Source organism: Cryptomeria japonica, chromosome 9, assembly GCF_030272615.1.
Source record: "Cryptomeria japonica chromosome 9, Sugi_1.0, whole genome shotgun sequence".
Taxonomy (NCBI): domain Eukaryota; kingdom Viridiplantae; phylum Streptophyta; class Pinopsida; order Cupressales; family Cupressaceae; genus Cryptomeria; species Cryptomeria japonica.
Window position 1 is genome coordinate 580,567,147 of NC_081413.1, and position 21,889 is coordinate 580,589,035.

The following is a 21,889-nucleotide window of genomic DNA, read 5'->3' on the forward strand; positions in this document are numbered from 1 at the left end:
AGAATTGTTGAGATACATGTGCCTCAACCTTGCAATTTTTAGTAAATTGTTTCAAATGTAGTTGGGAGGTTTTCCATGTGTCGGTGCCTTGGAAAAAGGTATATGACTTGTCAAAAGATGCCCTGTCCATAGTATAATATAGGAGGGCCTTTTTTAGAGATTATATGACACATTTCATGTTAGTTATGAGGGTCAAAAATAGGGGATAAGAGTTTGGACGTGAGTAACTATATTTAACCTGGCTTTCTTATCTTGGAAAAACAAATGTCAAGGGTGGGCAACACGTGTCATGGAGGTTTTGCCCATGGTATTGTAAAACCACAAATGGTTTCCAGGTTGTAAAATTCCTATATAATGAGGGCTTGGAGAGGAGTTTGCATGATGGAGTTTGGTTTGCAAGGCTGGGTGCTAGAAGGATGCTAGTGAAGTCTCTCTGAGCTTGAGTTGAGGTGATGCTCTTGTAAGAACTTGCATTGCAAGTGTATTGTAATCTCTTTTTGATTTGTTAATATACTATGTAGGTTTTAGAGTGTGGGGTTTTTCACCCGTATGGGTTTTCCCCATGATAATCACTATGTTATATGTTTCTTGTTTTATTTCTACTTTATTTGCTTCTTGTGATCTCTGTGATAGTTAAGTTGAAATTTGCAAAATCATCCTCTCAAGATTAGCGTAGTAAGCGTTTCCGCACACCTTTGCTTCCTTACAAGTGGTATCAAAGCCTGGCCAGTTTTGGTTCCATTTGTTGGGTATAGGGTTTTTTGAGCTAATCGAGGTTTGAGTGGGAGCTTGTGCAGAGTATTTCATTTCTGTATTGCAGGATCATAAAGATGGCAAGTATATCAAGGAGGATTGATGTAGAGAAGTTTTCTGGCACAAATTTTGATATGTGGAAGCTGAAGATGGAAGATCTGTTGATTGATCGAGATCTATGGGATGCAGTCGATGAGAATAAGTCGAGGCCCGCAGATCCGACTTTAGCTGCACAATATGATGTAATGGATAGAAAAGCTAAAGGTCTCATAAGATTGTGCCTTGCAGACTCAATTCTGATTAATGTCCATGAAGAATCTACTACGAAGAAGCTTTGGAAGAAGCTAATTGAGATCTACCAAGCAAAATCACTTGTGAATAAAATTTTCTTGAGGAAGAAGTTGTATTCCTTGAGAATGGAAGAAGGTGGACGAATTTCTAAGTATCTGGAAAGTTTTAATATGTTGGTGACTTAGTTGACCTCAGTTGGGGTACCAATGGATGAAGAAGAAAGGTGTCAAATCCTGCTATGTTCATTGCCAGACTCATGGGACAGCCTTGTGATGGCCATAGGGAGCACTGCAGTCATCTTGAAGATGGAGGATGTTGTTGGTTCTCTACTTTCTGAGGAGATGAGAAGGAAGGTTTCTCTGAATGTCAAAGAGGCTCTGAGTGTTCGAGGAAGACCAAAAGAAAGAGGCAAGAATGAAAAGCAGAATGGCCGTTCTAAGTCCAAGAATAAGGGGAGATCAAAATCTCCTGGTAAGTCCAAGGTAATTTGCTGGAATTGTGGAAAGCTTGGACATTTCCGAAAGGATTGTAAAGAAGAAAAGAAGAAAAAGAAGAAGCAAGATTCTGATTTTGAGTCCGAGAAGGAAGATGGAGATGCTTTTATTGCAACTTTGGCCACTCGTGCAGGTGACAATGCATGGTTGATAGACTCAGGTGCATCTTTCCACATGACTCCTATTAGAAACTGGTTTAATAAGTATGAAAAGTTTGATGGTGGTAAGGTGTATTTGGGTGATAACTCCTTTCTTGATATTGTTGGTCATGGAAGTGTTCATGCTAAATTTTATGATGGTAGAACTTGAAGATTTGATGGTGTCTTGCATATCCTAGGACTAGCAAAAAATTTGTTATCTATTAGCAAACTAATAGATGCAGGTGTTCATGTACAGTTTTTTGAAGTAGGTGTGAAAATGGTGAGAGGTGCTATGGTAATAGCAAGAGGAAGCAGAATGGGTACATTGTACCAGCTTGATGCATGCACAGTTGAGTGCAATAGCACTTCTGATAAGAATGTGATAAAGACTATGTTGGAAAAGGAGAGGGTGTCTCTTTCAGCAGATGGTCATGGTTTTTGGGTACCCAAGGGTGCTCTGTCTACCGAATCAAAGTTGCCTACAGAGAAGACAATGTTGTGGCACTTGAGACTCGGTCACATAGGTGAGAAGGGTCTACGAACTTCTAATAAGAATGTGATAAAGACTATGTTGGAAAAGGAGAGGGTGTCTCTTTCAGCAGATGGTCATGGTTTTTGGGTACCCAAGGGTGCTCTGTCTATCGAATCAAAGTTGCCTGCAGAGAAGACAATGTTGTGCCACCTGAGACTCAGTCACATAGATAAAGACTATGTTGGAAAAGGAGAGGGTGTCTCTTTCAGTAGATGGTCATGGTTTTTGGGTACCCAAGGGTGCTCTGTCTACCGAATCAAAGTTGCCTACAGAGAAGACAATGTTGTGACACCTGAGACTTGGTCACATAGGTGAGAAGGGTCTACGAACTTTGAAAAATAAGAACCTTGTTAATGGGTTGAATGATTGCAATCTTGAATTTGATTTTTGTGAGCAATGTATTTATGGAAAACAAAACCGCATTCAGTTTTACTCCAGTTCTTATAAGTCTTCAAGTGTTTTGGATCTAATCCATTCAGATGTATTTGGTCCAATTGATATTTTTTCTATTGGTAAATCAGTTTATTGTAGCGTCCTAAAATTGCGACACTTGCAATTTCGACCGCATTTTGGTCTTCACGATGGCGACGCAACACGGAACCTGAATGGAGACCCCGAAACTTGCTCATGACATCAAAAACTGCATTTTTCTAGCACCCTGCCTGATCCCTCCTTGCACCCTGTTGTCCCGGGAGGTGGGACCAGAGCGCCCAGCGCCCTGGTCCTTCAAGACCAGGGTGCCCAGTGCCCTGGTCCCCCAGGACCATGGCACCCAGTGCCCTGGTCCCTGGCCCTATTTTGGGCCCGGTCTCCTATGGGGCTTCGAGTCTTTTTGTTTGCAAATTGGAAAATACTCTTTTTTGGTCGGCCCAAGGTCGGAAAAATCAGTCTATCAACCCTAATTGGAAAGTATATAAACTACATTTTCCTCTCTCATTGGAGATAGATGGAAAAAGGTGGAAATGATATTCAAGCATTCAAGCATTCAAACATTCCTTCAAGCAATTGATCATTCTAAGTCTCCATTCAAGGCTAAGTGTTGCATTCAAGACAAGAATTCAACCATTGAAGAGGAGATCACATACTACAACATACAACATACAACATACAACAACATCTACACCTTCGCATGTAAGAATACAAACATTCTTACAACAAGGTACTAGTACTTGTTTTACATTACAATCATTTACAACATTTCTCATTTCTTGGTTAATTCCAAAACCGGGGTTTGACCTAAGGGCAAACCCCTAATCCCTAACCCCCCAATCATCTTCACTTTTTTGTGTGTAGGTTGCAGGTACGCGGTTGAAATTGAAGATCTGGAATCCTTGTGCAGAGACAAACAGATCCCCCTTCGTTTCACGGATTTTTTGGAGGACCGTGTGCACGCCGGGCGCCATCGTCCCGTCAACTTTTGCTCAAATTTGTAGGACAGTGCCGTCTCGACATTTTACTGCTAATTCCAGGTCCGCAGCTTCATCCTATATCCCTATCTCTATTTATAAGCGAATCTTTCTCACTTTTCATGCATTCCTAGCTTAATCATTCTATCTACATTCTTTACAAAAGAAGGTAGCCTTGCTGTCTTAACCCTTGAAACTCATTTAGCATCCAATCTTGCATTGTGTGGGATTGGATCTTGTGGGTTTCAACCCCTCTTTTGAATGTAAAGTCTCCCCTAAGTGAAAACCGTCAACCCTAGTAACCTCCCTTCTCTCTCCTTGGAGTTGGAAGAGGGGAGAGCAACTAGGGTTCGATTTTTCCGCTTTACATTTTGGTGAACCCGACGTGAACATCCTTTCTGATTATTCATGGTTAGATCTGAAAATTGGCTTCCTTGATTACATTTCCATGTTTGATCCTTTGCAAATTTTAGAGGTTGATTGCATAAAAACCCTAAATTTTCTTTTTAGTAATTGAGCTTGCGAAATGTTTAATCGTTAATGCTTGTTTCAGATCTACCCTTCTATTGCAAATTATCAATTCATATTTGTGCTTTAATTCTGAAAGTTAAGTGGTTAAGTGTCAAAACCCTAATTTTTGAAACCCTCTTGATTCAACCTTTGTCCGAGAATTTCACTGATCAAAACATCTCCAAATCAGCTGTAACTTTGGATTCCGCAATAAAATCATAATATCTTTCATCCCTGAAAATTTGGAAAAAAGTTGCAAGGACCGTGTGCACTCCGAGCACCATCGTCCCCGACATTTTTTTCGAAATTTCGGGAGCTAGATCTTACTGTATTTTTCTGCTAAAATCCAGAATTTTGGTTGATTTTATCAATTCTAACACTTTCAAAATTAAAGTCAAAGTTGGTCTTGTGATTGCTTGGATTAAGGCTCCTAATCATTCAAAAATTGGTGAAATTGAAATTTTGTGTCAAAATTGTGTTTCTTATTATCCTAAATCTGAAAAGTGTGTTTGCATTCATTCGAAATTTCAGTGCTTTATTCAAATTCTTGCAATTTGTGACTTTTGAAATTAAGTGCTTAATTACAACAACTTTGATTTCCGCTTTCAAAATTGAATTTTGCGTGAAATTGAGTCAACTTTTAAATTCCAAAACTTGCATTGCTTTTGGTATTCCCTCTAAAATCATAAAATTCAAAATTTCAATTTCCCTCTCTTTTTCAAAATTCAAATTTTGCATTTTTCGACAACCTTGGTAGGGTTCAATTTGAGATTGCAACTTTAATTTGGCCTATTTACAGATCGTAAAATCACTCAATTTTTTCAAATTAGCTTTAAAATCATCATACCTTTCATCCCTGCAAATTTTGAAAAAAGTTGTGAGGACCGTGTGCACTCCGAGCGCCACGGTCCCTGACATTTTTTCCGAAATTTTGAGAGATTGTCGTGATTGCATTTAACAGCTTAAATCTAGAAGATTGGCTGATTTTACTGAAATTTGCTACCTCTAAATTCAAAATCTTCTCTCTCTCCCTAGTGCATGAGTTTTACAACAATAAGCCCTACTTACACTATTCTCGTTAGACGAAGCCTTAGAATTAAGTCTTTCCAAGGTTTAATTACTGAGGAGATGGAACCTAATTTGAATAGCCTTTTTAACGAGGACATGGGTAATTCCTCTAATCCTCCTAATGATGAAGAAGCTCTGCATGAGGTTTCTGTAGAACAACTTGCGAAATTGGATAACCAATTTGACGATTTTCGACAATGGATGTCTCAAGAATACCCTGATAGTCAAGCTCTTCCTTTAATTGAGGGTCTAAAACATATGCTTCAAAGTGATAAGAATGGAATTGATATTTTGCGTGGTATTGCACACATTGTGGATTCGAATGTGATGCCTATGAAGAGTTGTGCCGAAACTTTAGGTTATACACAACCTCCCACTCAAGTCAATCATTCTATTCCTTTAACAACTTCTATTGCTAGCATACCTACTTTTACATCAAACATAATGGCTACTTCTATACAAGACATTCCCCCTATGATCACCAGTCATGGGGGCAATCCTTCCTCTTCAATTAATCCTCTTCCTTCATTTAATCCAACTTCTTCATTCATTCCTTCAATGAGTGTCCCTATTACATCTCCACAAATGAACATGACGCAAGGGGGCAATTCATTCAACCATTCCATTCCTCCTTGTAGTGTTCCTCCTTTCCAATCCTCTCCTATGATTAACTATCATAGTGTCCCACCACCTTACTCTTTACCTTCTTTCAATAACATAACACCTCCATCACAATCTAACACATCTAATATGAACTCTTCGACTGAAGCGACCATTAACAATCTTGCACAAACTGTCTCTTCTTTACAACAACAAATTGCCTCTATGAATCAATCTAAGTTTAGTGTGCCCACATTTGATGTTGCGAGCCCACTTTCTCTTGACATTGTTCGAGCTATCCCTCCTAAACATGTTGAAATCCCGCATTTGGAGCTTTATAATGGTAAAGGTGATCCTCTAACACATGTTAAGACTTTTCAAACAATATGTACTGATTTTTCTTATGACCAAAGGTTGCTTGCAAAACTGTTTACTAGGACATTAAGAGACAAAGCCCTACAATGGTATTGCTCGTTGCCTTCTTATTCTATTACTTCTTTTGAACAACTTGCAAATGCTTTCATTCAACAATTTCAAAACAATATAAGTCCTAAAGTTACTTTGATTGATTTAATGCATTGTAAACAAGGTGTTAAAGAAAAAGTGACTGATTTCATTGGTAGATATAAGCATTTGTATGCTCAAATTTCTTTTCCAGTGCCTGACAATGATATTCAAAGAATCTTTATTTCTAATTTACAAAAAGATATTCAAGACAAACTTCTGTTTTCTGAGTTTACTTCTTTCCAACAGTTGTGTGCAACTCTTCACAATTATCAACTGACTGTGAGTCAAATGGAACAATCACATCCTATGGCTCTGAGTGATAAGGGTGATAGCAGTCAACAACCATTTGGAAAGTTTAAACCGAACAGAGATTCCATCAAATTCAATGAAAACATCATCAACAACAATGTGAATGTAGCATCAGGTGTGCCTCCTATTTCTAAGTTTTTCAAGAAAGAAAGAAAGTATACTCCTTTGAATGAATCATTGCATAGTATTATGAATAAGCTATTGGAACAAAATGTGCTTACTCTTCCTCCTATAAGGCAAATCGATCCTACAAAGATTAATTCACCCTATTTTGATAACAAGTCTTTTTGTCAATTTCATCATCAACCTAGGCATGATACTGAAAAATGTTTTGCTTTAAAGGGTAAAATTCAAGATTTGATTGATAATAATACTATCTATGTTTCTGGAGTGAATGATAAAGGCAACACATCTGTAGCTCCTCCTAACCAAAATCTTCAGATTTTTACTGATCCATTACCTTCGCATACTTCTAATGCGATTGAAGCTAATGATTCCTCTTTCTCATTTGATGGTCTTGTGTCTATGACTCCGAATGTGATTAACTTTGTAGAGCAGCAAGAAAACCCTAAAGAACCTTCCATCACATTTGATTCTAGTGAAACTATCAGAGCACCTGATGGTCCTTTATACATAGTTGCAAAAGTCAAGAATACACCTTGCCGTGGAGTGCTTATTGATCCTTCGTGCATGGTTAATGTTATTACTGAAGAATTTCTTTTTACTTTGCAATTGAATCAAGTGATCTATGACAAAACAGATGTGGTTGTGAAATTATTTGATGCATTTTCTTCTCCTGCAATTGGTTCTATTACATTACCTATTGAGGTCCATAACAAATCCATTGATGTGAACTTTGCTATTATTCCTTCATCCGAACAATTTCGTGTGAAGCTTGGTTATCCTTGGCTATCTTCCATGAAAGCTATTGCTTCTCCTATACATAAGTGTTTGAAATTTCCCCATAATGGTGAAGTTTTTACTGTCAATCATAGTCTCTTTAAACCAGCTGAAAGAACTTCTAGTGTTCCTATTGATTATTTTTGGCCTAAACAATTCCAATCTCTTCCTCCGCGAAGTGATCATCTTTTCAAATCTTATCAAAAGTGGAAAACAGATATGATCCTATCTCTAAGTGAACCTAGAACACCCAAACTTGATATTCCTATCGTTCTTGAGAAGGAAGTTCTTCCTTTGAAAGATAAAACTAATGTCTTTCCTCAAGAAGATTCCCAACCCGTTCCCATGGATGTGACTATGTCTATATCTAACAAACTTTCTAAAAGTAGACCTATACCTCCTTGTCATGATGGACTTGGTCTTCTTCCTAAACCAAAAATTCCTCCTTTATATGGAGCAGTTCCTCCTCCTTCTTTTTATAGAGAGAAGAGACCTTCCTCTTCTCCTATTATCCAGCCTAAGAGACCACAACCTAAACACCCAAGTGATAAGGATGAGAATATTCCTCCTCCTAAATCTTCTCCACTTCCTACTAAGACTAGACGAAATCGTTCTGCACGTGAACGCTGACGAAAGCGTCATCTTAGAGCTCAGGCAGCTGCTTCTCAAACTTTGCAATCTCCAAAAACACCTTCAACAAGCATTATTCCATTTTCTCCAAAATCTCCTAAACATAAGATGCATGATGGTCTTGATCCTGTGCGAGTTAAAGATCCTATTTTTATACATCTTGATGATGTTATAGATGAAAATGTTATTCATGATGAAAATGTTACTTCTCTTGCTTCTGATAGTGAATATGAACTTGTTGATATTGATAACCATTTATCTAATGAATTTTCTAAAGCACTTATCCTAGCTCCTAGACAAGAACAATGTGGCTTGGAACATAAACATAGCCCTTGTTTGGATCTTGTGATAGCTCCATCTGCTATGTTGAATGTTCCTCCTCTAGCATGTTCCCTGCCTTCCCGAAACATTGATCAGCAAGATCGGGGGGTAGATGACGTGCTAGACTAGTTTCATTAGCATAGCAGACTCTCTCCTCCTTTCTTGTGTTACTTCTTCTATGTGTTATTCTCATTCTTCTATTTGTTGTCCTTAGTGTTCTCTACTTGAGGACGGTGCAAAGCATTGAGATCTCTTTTGGTCTCTCTCATGTTGACTCAAAAGACACATGTGTTCCCTTCTTCTAGGTGACCTTCCTTGATTGGGGAATGAAGAACAATTATGCATACATACATATGATATACATGAACTATCATACAGCATACTGACCCCGAGGAAAGCGAAGTCACCTCGTGCTTTGTGTTTGTGTCTATTATCCTTGGGTTTATCTCACACTTGGGGGCTAAATCTTTGTGATAACGTGCTCCTTTCCCTTCTCATTTCTTATGTGTATCACTACCTTAAAGAAATCACCCCCGTTGAGGCATGTGCGATCGCTTTAACATAGGGGGGCATACACCCTGTCTATCCCTTCAGGATACTTGAAAATTTCTTGGCGAACTTAGCTTTGCCTTGAAAATTTTCGGTATTTCTCTTGCATGACTCATAGTGAGGGAACCTTACTACTGACAGTCATGGTTCTCCCTCGTTATCTTCCCTTTTACTTTGTCAATCGAAGTCGTAAGATCCTCAGTCCACTGGGGGCTTGGTGTGTCTTGCCTCCTTGACATGGTGAAAGTCTTTTAATGTTGTTTCCTTGTACTTTACCGGAAGTATGAGCGTATGCTTATACTCCCGCTAAAGTGGGGGCTAAATGTAGCATCCTAAAATTGCGACACTTGCAATTTCGACCGTATTTTGGTCTTCATGATGGCAACGCAACACGAAACCTGAATGGAGACCCCGAAACTTGCTCATGACATCAAAAACTGCATTTTTCCAGCACCCTGCCTGATCCCTCCTTGCACCCTGTTGTCCCGGGAGGTGGGACCAGAGCGCCCAGCGCCCTAGTCCCTGGCCCTATTTTGGGCCCGGTCTCCTATGGGGATTCGGGTCTTTTTGTTTGCAAATTGGAAAATACTCTTTTCTAGTCGGCCCAAGGTCGGAAAAATCAGTCTATCAACCCTAATTGGCAAGTATATAAACTACATTTTCCTCTCTCATTGGAGATAGATGGAAAAAGGTGGAAACGATATTCAAGCATTCAAGCATTCAAGCATTCAAGCATTCCTTCAAGCAATTGATCATTCTAAGTCTCTATTCAAGGCTAAGTGTTGCATTCAAGACAAGGATTCAACCATTGAAGAGGAGATCACATACTACAACATACAACATACAACATACAACAACATCTACACCTTCGCATGTAAGAATACAAACATTCTTACAACAAGGTACTAGTACTTGTTTTACATTACAATCATTTACAGCATTTCTCATTTCTTGGTTAATTCCAAAACTGGGGTTTGACCTAAGGGCAAACCCCTAATCCCTAACCCCCCAATCGTCTTCACTTTTCTGTGTGTAGGTTGCAGGTACGCGGCTGAAATTGAAGATCTGGAATCCTTGTGCAGAGACGAACAGATCCCCCTTCGTTTCACGGATTTTTCGGAGGACCGTGTGCACGTCGGGCGCCATCGTCCTGTCAAATTTTGCTCAAATTTGCAGGACAGCACCGTCTCGACATTTTATTGCTAATTCCAGGTCCGCAGCTTCATCCTATATCCCTATCTCTATTTATAAGCGAATCTTTCTCACTTTTCATGCATTCCTAGCTTAATTATTCTATCTACATTCTTTACAAAAGAGGGTAGCCTTGCTGTCTTAACCCTTGAAACTCATTTAGCATCCAATCTTGCATTGTGTGGGATTGGATCTTGTGGGTTTCAACCCCTCTTTTGAATGTAAAGTCTCCCCTAAGTGAAAACCATCAACCCTAGTAACCTCCCTTCTCTCTCCTTGGAGTTGGAAGAGAGGAGAGCAACTAGGGTTCGATTTTTCCGCTTTACATTTATTATGTTTCTTTCATTGATGATTTCATTAGAAGAACATGGGTTTATTTTCTTAAGAGTAAAGCTGAAGTTTTTAGTCGTTTCAAAGAATTTAAAGCAATGGTTGAGTTGCAGACTGGAAAGAAAATAAAATGTTTAAGGACAGATAATGGTGGTGAATATTGCTCCAATGATTTTGACACTTTTTGTAAAGATTGTGGTATTAAGAGACAGAAGACAACTTTGTATTCTCCACAACAGAATGGAGTTGCAGAAAGAATGAATAGGACCTTGATGGAGAAGGCTAGGAGTATGCTAAGTGGTGCTGGTCTAAAACAAAAGTTCTGGGCTAAAGCTATAGCCACTACCTGCTACCTGATAAATAGGTCTCCTACTTCAGCTCTTGTTGATAAAATGCCAATGGAAGCGTGGTTGGGCCACAAGCCTTCACTTAGTCATCTGAGAGTTTTTGGTTGTGAGGCATATGCTCATGTGCCAAAGGAGAAGTGGACAAAAATGGATAACAAAGCTGTTAAATGTATATTCATTGGATACAGTTATAGTGTGAAAGCATACAAGCCTTGGGATCCTATTGCACAAAAGCTATTTTATTCTAGAAGTGTTATTTTTAGAGAAACTAAGTCTTCTTCTGTTACAGTGCAGCTAGAACAAAGGGAAGAAAAGAAAGATGTGATTCAATGGCTTGCTACACTTGAAAAAGTTGAATCGAGGCCCTTAGAAAGATAGGAAGTTGATGAGTGCTCTACGAGTTCTGAATCTTTAGAGGAAGAAGAAGAACCTAAACCTGAACTTGTTTGAAGGTCTACTAGACAAAGAAAACCACTTGGAAGGTATGGATATTCTCCTGATGATTGGAGATGCATATTTGCTTTGAATGCTAATATTGATGAACCGAAATCTATAGAAGAGGCTCTTGGTATGAATGATTCAGAGTCCTAGAAAATTGCCATGGATGAAGAGATGGCAGCTCTTAAGAAGAATGACACATGGGACCTTGTACCATTGCCTGAAGGATGAAAGCCTGTTGGTTGCAAATGGGTGTTCAAAAGGAAGATAGGTTCAGATGGAAGAATAGAGAAGTACAAAGCACGTTTGGTTGCAAAAGGTTACTCCCAGGTTGAGGGAGTAGATTATGGTGAGATTTTTTCTCCTGTAGCCAAAATGACATCCATTCATTTCTTGCTTTCTATTGCAGCAGCTTATGATCTAGAGGTCGAACAAATGGATGTAAAAACTGCTTTCTTTCATGGAGATTTGGAGGAAGAAATTTATATGACACAGTTAGAGAACTATGTGGTAAAAGGTAAAAGTAATTTGGTCTGTAAGTTGAAGAAATCCTTGTATGGTTTAAAACAAAGTCCTAGGATGTGGTACCAAAAGTTTGATACATATGTATTGAGTTTGGGGTTTGTGCGGTCTGAATCTGATCATTGTATATATTTCAAATCTAATGGTGATCGTTTCCTGGTTATTGCCTTGTATGTTGATGACATGTTGTTTATTGGGAAAGGAAAAGGTTTGATTGCTGAATTAAAATCTCAACTCTCGGCAAAATTTGATATGAAAGATCTTGGTGCAGCAAGACACATTCCGGGAATGGAGATTGTAAGAGATAGACAAAACAAAAAGCTTTGGCTAGGCTAAAGTAAGTATGTTGGTACTATTCTGAGAAGATTTAATATGCAAGATTCTAGACCATTGAGTGTTCCTGTTACAATGGGAACAAAGCTTTCTAGTTCACAATGTCCTACATCCCCATTGGAGATGGAAGAGATGAGTCAAGTACCATACCAAAGTGTTGTTGGAAGTTTGATGTATGCTATGGTTTGTACAAGACTAGACATTGCCCAAGCAGTGGGAGTACTTTCCCAATACATGTCTAATCTAGGAAGAGCACATTGGGATGCAATAAAAAGAGTTTTTAAATACTTGCAGGGTACCTCAGAGTACTCTATATGTTTTCATGGAATAGGAAATGAACATTCCTTGGATATTAGAGGCTTTGTGGATTCAGATTGGGCAGGTGATGTTGATAGAAGAAGATCCACTAGTGCATATGTGTTTACATTATTTGGTGGTGCAATTAGTTGGATGAGCAAGCGATAGGCTGTGGTCGCTTTGTCCACTACAGAGGCAGAGTATATGGCAGCTACTCATGCCTGCAAAGAAGCCATTTGGCTTAAAAGATTGTGTTCAGATATAGAGTTTAAACAGGGTGCAGTGACAATTTATAGTGACAGTTAGAGTGCAATTTGCCTAGTGAAGAACCCGACTTTTCATGCCAGGACCAAACACATTGATGTACAATATTATTTTGTGAGAGATATGGTTGAGGATGGCAAGGTGAAGCTAGAGAAGGTAGAAACTTTGGTGAATGTTGTTGATTCATTAACTAAGCCCATGAGCACAGAGAAGTTCATATGGTGTTCAGAGTCTATGGGCCTCTTGGCCCTTGACTTTTGAGTCCATGGTAATATGGATCCCTTGACTCTTGCAAGGTATTCGACAAGTGGGAGAATGTTGGGATACATGTGTCTCAACCTTGCAATTTTTAGTAAATTGTTCCAAATGTAGTTGAGAGGTTTTCCATGTGTCAGTGCCTTGGAAAAAGGTACCCTGTCCATAGTATAATATAGGAGGGCCTTTTTTAGAGATTATATGACACATTTCATGTTAGTTATGAGGGTCAAAAATAGGGGATAAGAGTTTGGACGTGAGTAACTATATTTAACCTGGTTTTCTTATCTTGGAAAAACAAATGTCAAGGGTGGGCAACACGTGTCATGGAGGTTTTGCCCATGGTATTGTAAAACCACAAATGGTTTCCAGGTTGTAAAATTCCTATATAATGAGGGCTTGGAGAGGATTTTGCATGATGGAGTTTGGTTTGCAAGGCTGGGTGCTAGAAGGAGGCTAGTGAAGTCTCTTTGAGCTTGAGTTGAGGTGATGCTCTTATAAGAACTTGCATTGCAAGTGTATTGTAATCTCTTGTTGATTTGTTAATATACTATGCAGGTTTTAAAGTGTGGGGTTTTTCACTCATATGGATTTTCCCCACGATAATCACTGTGTTATGTGTTTCTTGTTTTATTTCTACTCTATTTGCTTCTTGTAATCTCTATGATAGTTAAGTTGAAATTTGCAAAATCGTCCTCTCAAGATTAGCATAGGAAGTGTTTCCGCACACCTTTGCTTCCTTACAAGAATTACTTGTTTAAACTGCACTTGTGCTTGAGGACTAGATTTTGATCACCAACATTTAAGGTTTGTGCAGATTTTTGAAGCTTTTTTTTCATATGAGATCTCCAGGAGTTTTTTGTCTCGTTGTCAGTTCGGCCTGGGATCGTTTCTGCTATCAGTGACCACCTGTAAAAGCATGTCATAAATGAAATCTCTTGTTTACTGAGGTAAGTAATTCAAGTATGACAAGAAGATTATAAAATTGAATTATAAAGAGAGATATATATTAAACTATCCACCTGCTACCCCAGCGGCCATGAAGGTCAATTATGGTCCGTTCTTCTTGAGGAGTACTATTGCCGCGTTTAATATCAGGATGAAGATAGTTTAACCACCTTAATCTGCAACTTTTCCACATCTTTGCAGTCCTGTACGATGTGAAGACTATGTTATAGATTTTTAAGATTTTTATCCCCATCTTTAATATAACTTTCATTATTAAAAATCACAAGAGAAATAAGATTTTATTCTAACATACTTTTCTAACTAAAAAAATCATCTCAACTGATCTATATAATAGAAATAAAATTCTTGAAAATCGATGCCATATAGCATCAATTTTTGGAGGAAAAACATTCGCATAATCTGCATGGATAAGATAAGAAGTGAGTACCAGTTGCGGCCACCATAAAGTTTAATGTAGCGTAGGAGACAAATATCTTTCTCAAATATTCTCTTCAATCCTCTATGGTGGCGGTTATTTTGGCTTCAAAATGATCTTTCGTATAGTGTGATAGTGACAATCGCAACCATTTATTGCAAAATCGACGATGTAAAATGTACAACTAACACGCAAAATCGACAGTGTAAAACGCACACGCATGTTAATCAATCCGTACTGCCGTTTTGAAACCAAAATAGACACGTCCACCATCCATGACCTCCTATTCTTCTTTAACTTTCCTTTCTCTAATTCCATCTCTAAAATTAGAATAAGAAAGAAAGAATTTTCACCAGATTCAATCTGAGAGAGCAAAATATATCTGGGTGTGTATTCTCCAAGTCATTCAATTTCTATTTCTGTAAAAAGCCGTGTATATGTAGACATCTAGGATGATAAATTCCTGAAAACGAATGACAATGATTTAACAGAAGCAAAAGTCCGATTGAATGTATTTGTAAGCGGAGATATGGTTGACATGTGGCGATGGCCTATTATTGTGAGTTGTACTGATTGCTCTTCACACAATAACAGGTTGACCTGGCTTATTATTGTGATTGGTACTGGTTTGTTTACGAGGGCAACAGATTTTGATTTGTATCAAAGATTTTGTGTATTATGTGGTGGGATATCTGTGCCATGGTGGGGACTCTTAATCTATCTTTTGTCAAATTTATTTGTAATTGAATTTTGGTCTATATTTATCTTTTTCTTATCTTTTATACATGTTTGTGTTTTTGACACCTGGATTTATATACACTACTTACAAACATTATCCATCTAATTTTGAATTTTTCAATTCAATTCAGAAGCTTCATTCACAAATTACCCCACATTATTATTGTGATTGGTCCTGGTGTGTTTATGATTGTTCATACAAAAATATAGAAGAAAAAATGTTTTCTTGTGTGGAGGGTCACAAATTTTGACTTCACTTAAGATTTTGTGTTTCATGTGGTGGGATAAAAGAAATATATGGTGGAGACTATCTTTAAGGTATATTTTAACCTATCTTTTGTCAAATCTATTTGTAATTGAATTTTGGTTTATATTTATCTCTTTCTTATTTTTTTTAATATATTGAATTTGACACATAACTCTGTTTTAGACATATGGACTGATATACACTAAGTACAAACATTATCCCTCTAATTTTGGATTCTTCAATTCAAAAGCCTCCTTAACAATTCATGCAATTCTATAATATATCTTTTTTGGAATCTTTATACCTAATTCCCTGTTTTGTTCAGGTTTGAATAGAAGTTTTAACAATTCATGTCATTTTCTAAAATGGAAAATTTGTATTTGTATTTGTTTTTACTGATGATTATTTAATTGTTTTGAATTCATATTTTTTCTTATTTAAAAAATATTTATATATATTTCAAATTATATATGTATTTAAAATTTATACAATTATAAACATATTTCAAGCTTTATGTCTTATATACATATACATAAACATAAATGATTTTTTTTTAATTTTTTAATTTTCAAAAAAATTTACCATTATTATTGATTTAAAAGTTTAGATCTTATAATGGACTTTTAAGAATCATAAGTTTTTTAAGTTATTTTGAGATTTGTTTATATTAAATAGTTTTTTTTATTTTTTTATATTTAGCTCATAGATTTTATGTGAGAGGTTTTTCAGTCAAAAAATTGTAGGAAAATTGTTAGTATTTGTGTGCAACTTTTTGTAATTTATAATGTATTTCATTTTAGAAAAAATATTATATAGAATATCTTAATTTTTTTAATATCAATTTAAGAATTGAAAATTATTTTGAATATTATAAATGATTACAAATGATTTTTTTTTTAACATCTTTTGAAGATTATATTGAATATTTTAAAATATCAATTTAGAAATGTAAGATTTTTGTTTTAGAATATAAATATCTTGAATTTTATATTTTTGAGATCATAATTGATTTTTTTCTTTTTAGAATATTTTGAAGATTATTATTTTTAATATCCATTTAGAAATTTAAGATTTATGTTGTGTATTCAACTTTTTGTAATTTATGATGAAACCAATACTAATTTATAATATTTAAATATAAGATAATAATATTTTTCTCTTATTAAAATTGAATTGTATGTTTTCAATTCTCCCATTTCATCTATTCCTACAAATTGTCTTTCATTATAGGGAGAAATTTATGTTAGACTTGTATCACACTTTCCTTTTTAATACATTTGTTTCACTGTTTGAATTTAAAATGTTGGATCTAATTATGAAAATAGCTCTGCCTTGCAATTTTATTACATTGTTAGTTAAGAGTTTTATAGTGTTGTGAGGGTGTTGTGATTCCTATCTCTCAAAAGTGCATGAGTTAAATGGCCAAAGAGAAAGTGTGAAACCTATAGCCTGCACCCATCTACCTCCTTGAGATAAAAAGCCTTCACCTAGTCTAGCCATAGTTATGTAGGCTCTAAGCCCCAAACACCAATCCATCACCCACCAAGTTTCCTCCTTCATTCCTAGCTCCATACACTAGGCTACCACTGTGGATGTAATATTTATATTGGATTGATATTTTTTCTCTGCCTTCACAAATTCTTCTCCCAAAAGCATTCTTATCATCTAATACAAAATAGGATCCTCATATTTGAAAGTATTCTTCATGTGCAAATCAATGATCTCCCACATGAAGGAGATTTGTCTTTCCTTGACATGAGATGGAAAGTGGCCTCCATTTTTCCTTTTGTTGGAGAAACCTAAACTACAACTATAGATGAGGAAAATAGTCTATTGAATCTTAGATTCAGAGCTTCTAACATCAACAATGGAGGTAGCAAAACCAGCATTAATCTCCATTATTGTCCTATCTTTCAACGTCTTGTTTTGCAAATGGGTTCTCTTAGAAGCACTTAACACAAGAATCTATTAAGTAATGGACTATGAAAATAAGATATGTCAAAACAAAAGAAAGATGAATGCAAAATTTCATGGATGTAAGAATACAAAACGGATTTTGAATGTAAAAAGTTGTGGATTCCAAAATGGGAGAGGGGATCTTCTTAAATAGGCATCCTTGGGTGAATCTAGATTGTGGGATGAATGTGGGATAAAGAATAGGGCTTGAAAGTTTTAATCCCACATGCATGAGGTGAATGAAAATGGGTAGAGGAGAAAGCATAAATGAATAGTGTATAATCTTATGCATATATTAGTGAAAATAGGTAAATGATATTAATATATAGGTGATAGAATAATAATATTATTAAATGATAAATTGAATATGAGATAATAATAATATTAATAGTGGATAAATGATAATATAGATATCAATGATGGATAAATAATAATATTTATGGATAATATTTGACAAAATAATGAATGAAAATGAACTGGACGTACTCGAGATTAAGATGACAAATTTTATGTGTCTACATTTCACCCCTCTTTGAGACAATGTAGCTTGCCACATTCTTTCAAAGAAAATGATCAATTGATATATGCCCCAGAGATATCCTAGTAAGGATGATGATTGATTGGTTATGCCCCCTTGAGAGATTTATCTCTCGATAAATTATTAAAAGGAGATTGGATAATTGATATTGTGCAAGCGATTAAGTTGAGATGTACATTTGATGGAAATGCATCTTGTATGAGACGTAACTGAACAATTGATGGAAATGAACAATATAGTTGGGTTGATAAGTTGATTAAGTTGATTGAGCTGATTGAGTTGATTAAGCTGATGAGGATGGATGCTAGTGCAAGATAAGGTGATCCAATAATTGATTTGATTGATTGATCCAGAGGCGTTGATATTTCAAGAAGCAAGTTTTTTATTAATAAAAACAGGTTTTGAGGGGACCTGAAACCCCTTACAATAGGTTTTGAAGGGACCCAAAACCCCTTACAATAGGTTTTGAAGGGACCCAAAACCCAATAGATTTTACCAAGAACTAGAATCCAACAAAGTTGGCTGCCCAAAGATATTCACAATGATAACCACAGCCAAAAACCAGCATAGCTAATTCAACAGTGTCCAACTAAAGAAAGATGAAGCTTCTCAAAAGAATAGACATCATAAATCCAGCATGCCTACTAGAACCAGGACTGAAAAGATCGGCCCTGAGAAAGAACACTAAGGTGAAACAAAAGCACCTTTAGCCTATAATTGTAACCATGGGTGAATCCAGGCACCCATAACCTCTAACAAAGACTCCAAATAACAACATTTGATATTACAATCCCAATCTAGATACAAAGGGCTTTGAAAGGCTCCCCAAACCTTGAATTTGGATTTTGAACTAGCATCTAAAACCAGCAATGGGTTATCCCTGGATCCCCAAACCTCCAACAAAGAAACCAAATCACCAACAATATAACCTATCCTTAACCAAAAACAAGAACAAAAATTGACTATGTTGAGCCCTTGAAAACTACAAGCATCCAGCAAAGCCAACACTCCTAAAAACTGAAACAGAAAGGCCAATCCAAAATACAACAAGAAGACCCCTTCGCCACATAACCAGCTTGGAATCTGAGATGAGAAAGTCCTGGACCCATCTAAGAAGACACCTTTGAGAGGATAATCTAACACCCACAACTTGCAGCACGAGCAACAGCAGTAGTCGAAAAGCCCCATCACTCCATCTCCCCACCTCAATAGGATGAGGAGAAAGGCAGATAGACAACATACAATGCACTCTGACAGCTAGCAAAATCTATCCCCCTCTCCTCCTCTACATTTCCACCTCAATAGAAAATAGGGTCACCTCTAACAGACACAGATGGGAGAGGAACAAAGGCCTAGAAACCCCTCCCAAAGGGCCACTCAAAAGACAACCCTCCACCTCAATAGGAGAGTAGCCTAGCACCATAAAATAGAAAGTGAACCTCCTGAGAATCATGCTAACAATAAGGCACCCCAATCCCTCAAGAAAAATCACCTGCAAATATTGAAACCATGAACTAAAAAAAACCCCTAAAAGAGAGCCTCAACAACAAAATAACGGTCAGTTGTGACTAAAGATAGGCAATCAAAGCAAGGCCAACAAAGAGATTCTCTCCAATGCATATCCAAAGAAAAAGGGGGGAAGGAATGGGGTTGGTTGGAAGAGAAAAACTTCCAAAACTAGAAAACCCCAAGCCCAAAAGAACCCTCCAAAGCTCCAAATGAAACAAGGAACCTCGCGGATCCCACATGGCCTCCCCACTACAAGGTAGAGACCACCGATCCAAAAGAGAAGAAGCCGCCCTTAGCAGAAGACCCACCACACCACACCAACAAAAGCCTCTGACCCCAATGTGTAGCCAACAGGGGTAAGGAAGAGGAACCCAAAATAGGAAAGGGTCCTGAGCCACCATAACCACAGTATGGCCACCCTCTCCCGAAATAGGCCCCAACATGCTATCCAGCAACACGATCTATAGGGAGATCTCATCCCACAACACCAATGCCTCCGCCCCACCCCATCTATGACAGATGATCCGTCAGATCTCATCCTCCACAACAAGCTGATACCTAAGGGAGAAGGCCAAAACAAGAGTCAAAGCCCCAAACAACCCACACAAATATTCAATGAAAACCAGGGGGTACAGAAAGCCTCTTGAGTCCACTAGATGCCCAAAAATAAAAATGAGTCTACGCCACACCATCAAATCAAACTTTAGCCTGCCAAGCAGACGCGAAGCAGCAAGATCCAAGCAAGACAAAACCCCATCTGGGTCGTCAAAATCTCCATCAAAAGCTTATGCGTTTGAAGATTTCCCTCCTTTCGCGCTCAACATCTCCCTTATCATGATTAATTTTAAGAAGTAAGTTTCATTGAATTTGATAAAGAAACTAGAAATTCAAAGACATGCATCAGTTGGATAAAGCATTTGATTGATTGATCTGGGTACAATAAAAAGAATGAAGAATATGATAAAAAAACTAATGAAATAGAGAGATGAAAGGAGAGATGAAAAGAGAGAAGTGATAAGAAAGAAGAAAGAGTGATGAGAAAGAGGATACAAAGGTGATGAGAATTCTTGTGCTTTTTAAGTGCTTATATCATCATCAAGCTTATTTATGGCAACGAGATAAAACTCATCTAGATACGAATAAGACCCAAATGAATCATCATACCATTTGCGTGAAAGGAAACACATCAGACGAGAAGGATTGTCTCAGTTTGCATCAGACCATTATGTCCTCGATGATCTTGGATGATCATGTCCTAAGACAAGTCATCATATTACTAAGGAACTATCCACAAGCAGTAAATAGGTGAACATGCCCCATCCTTAGCCTTCTAGTCAAAGACATCCTAGAAATTAAATCTCTAGTTAGAGACATCCCAAAAAAGCTAAAAGATATGTCACCAAAAAGTAAAATTAGAAACAATCAAAAGATTAAAAAGCAAGCAAACAGATAGTATGCGTTATGCCAAAGTGATTTTCGTTCAAAGTTAATGTGCTTGGTTTTGATAAGTTGATTCAATGTTGTTATGTCTTCTCAATCATAATCTCGTCACATCATGATTTCGTTGAAGTTCAAAGTTGCATGCTCATCTAAAGTGTTTGTGTCTTCATGATGTTTATTAAATGTTTTTGCATTTTGATGAAAAGTTTTAGGATTTTTAGGGTTTTTAAATGTTTTATATTTTTAGGGTTTCTTCAAGACTTTTTATGATTTTAAGAACTTTTTCAAGACATTTTATGATTTTTAAGATTTTATTTTGAGGACATTTTACATTTTTTAGGTTTTTTTCAAGACATTTTATGATTTTTTTAAAATTTTAGGACTTTTTGTGATTTTTAGAATTTTTCAAGGCTTTTTACTATTTTAATGATTTTTCCAAGACATTTTATTATTTTAAAGATTTTTTTAGGATATTTTATGATTTTTTCAGGACATTTTAGAAGATAGTTCCTCCGAAAGTGAGATGATAAATATCTCAACCCATTGCTAAGGTTGAGGAGATTCCCCAATGAAGGATAAGAGTTGCTTGGTATGCAAGATTCGTGCATGTGTGGGTTATGCAAAAATATCCACAAGCTATGATGGCAGTGGGAAGGCTATTATGGAATGAAGGTGTAGATATGGATAAGGCATGATCAAGTATCTAGTACTAAAGGAAAGATGACCATAATCTGTATGCATGGTGCTAGTTGTCTAGTTTTCACCATGGTACTTGCCCATGGTGCCTATTTGCTACGTTTTCACCAGTGGACAAATTTATTTTTCTTCTTTTTTTTTTAATTTTTAATGATTTTTTCACTTTTTATTTTTTGTGTCACAAAGCGCTCATTTGCTAGGTTTTCACTAATGAAATTTTTTTTAGGCCTTTTCCTCATTTTTTGTATTTTTTTTTCAGGATCTTTTTCTCATTTTTTGTATTTTTTCAGGATCTTTTAAAGAAACTCTTTGAAATACTCAGGCATAGAACATGCGAAGGTCAATACTATTGATTGGATCTTCAAGCAGTTCACCCTCAAGAGTAGCTAGCTGA

The 21,889-nt window shown here is 36.8% G+C and overlaps 1 protein-coding gene across 1 annotated transcript in view; it reads right to left on the reverse strand.

Annotated features, from left to right (window-relative positions):
- Positions 1 to 9,222: 9,222 nt before the first annotated feature.
- The window catches only part of LOC131042574 (myb-related protein 305-like), a gene marked incomplete at its 3' end in the record, with an annotated part of 30,267 nt that continues 17,600 nt past the window's right edge, over positions 9,223 to 21,889 (reverse strand). Inside the window, exons 6-7 of the mRNA XM_059211776.1 lie at positions 13,807 to 13,896; positions 9,223 to 9,241 (exon numbers count right to left, since the gene is read on the reverse strand). Coding sequence (XP_059067759.1) covers positions 9,223 to 9,241; positions 13,807 to 13,896 — 109 coding nt within the window. The remainder of the gene's footprint in view (positions 9,242 to 13,806; positions 13,897 to 21,889) is intronic.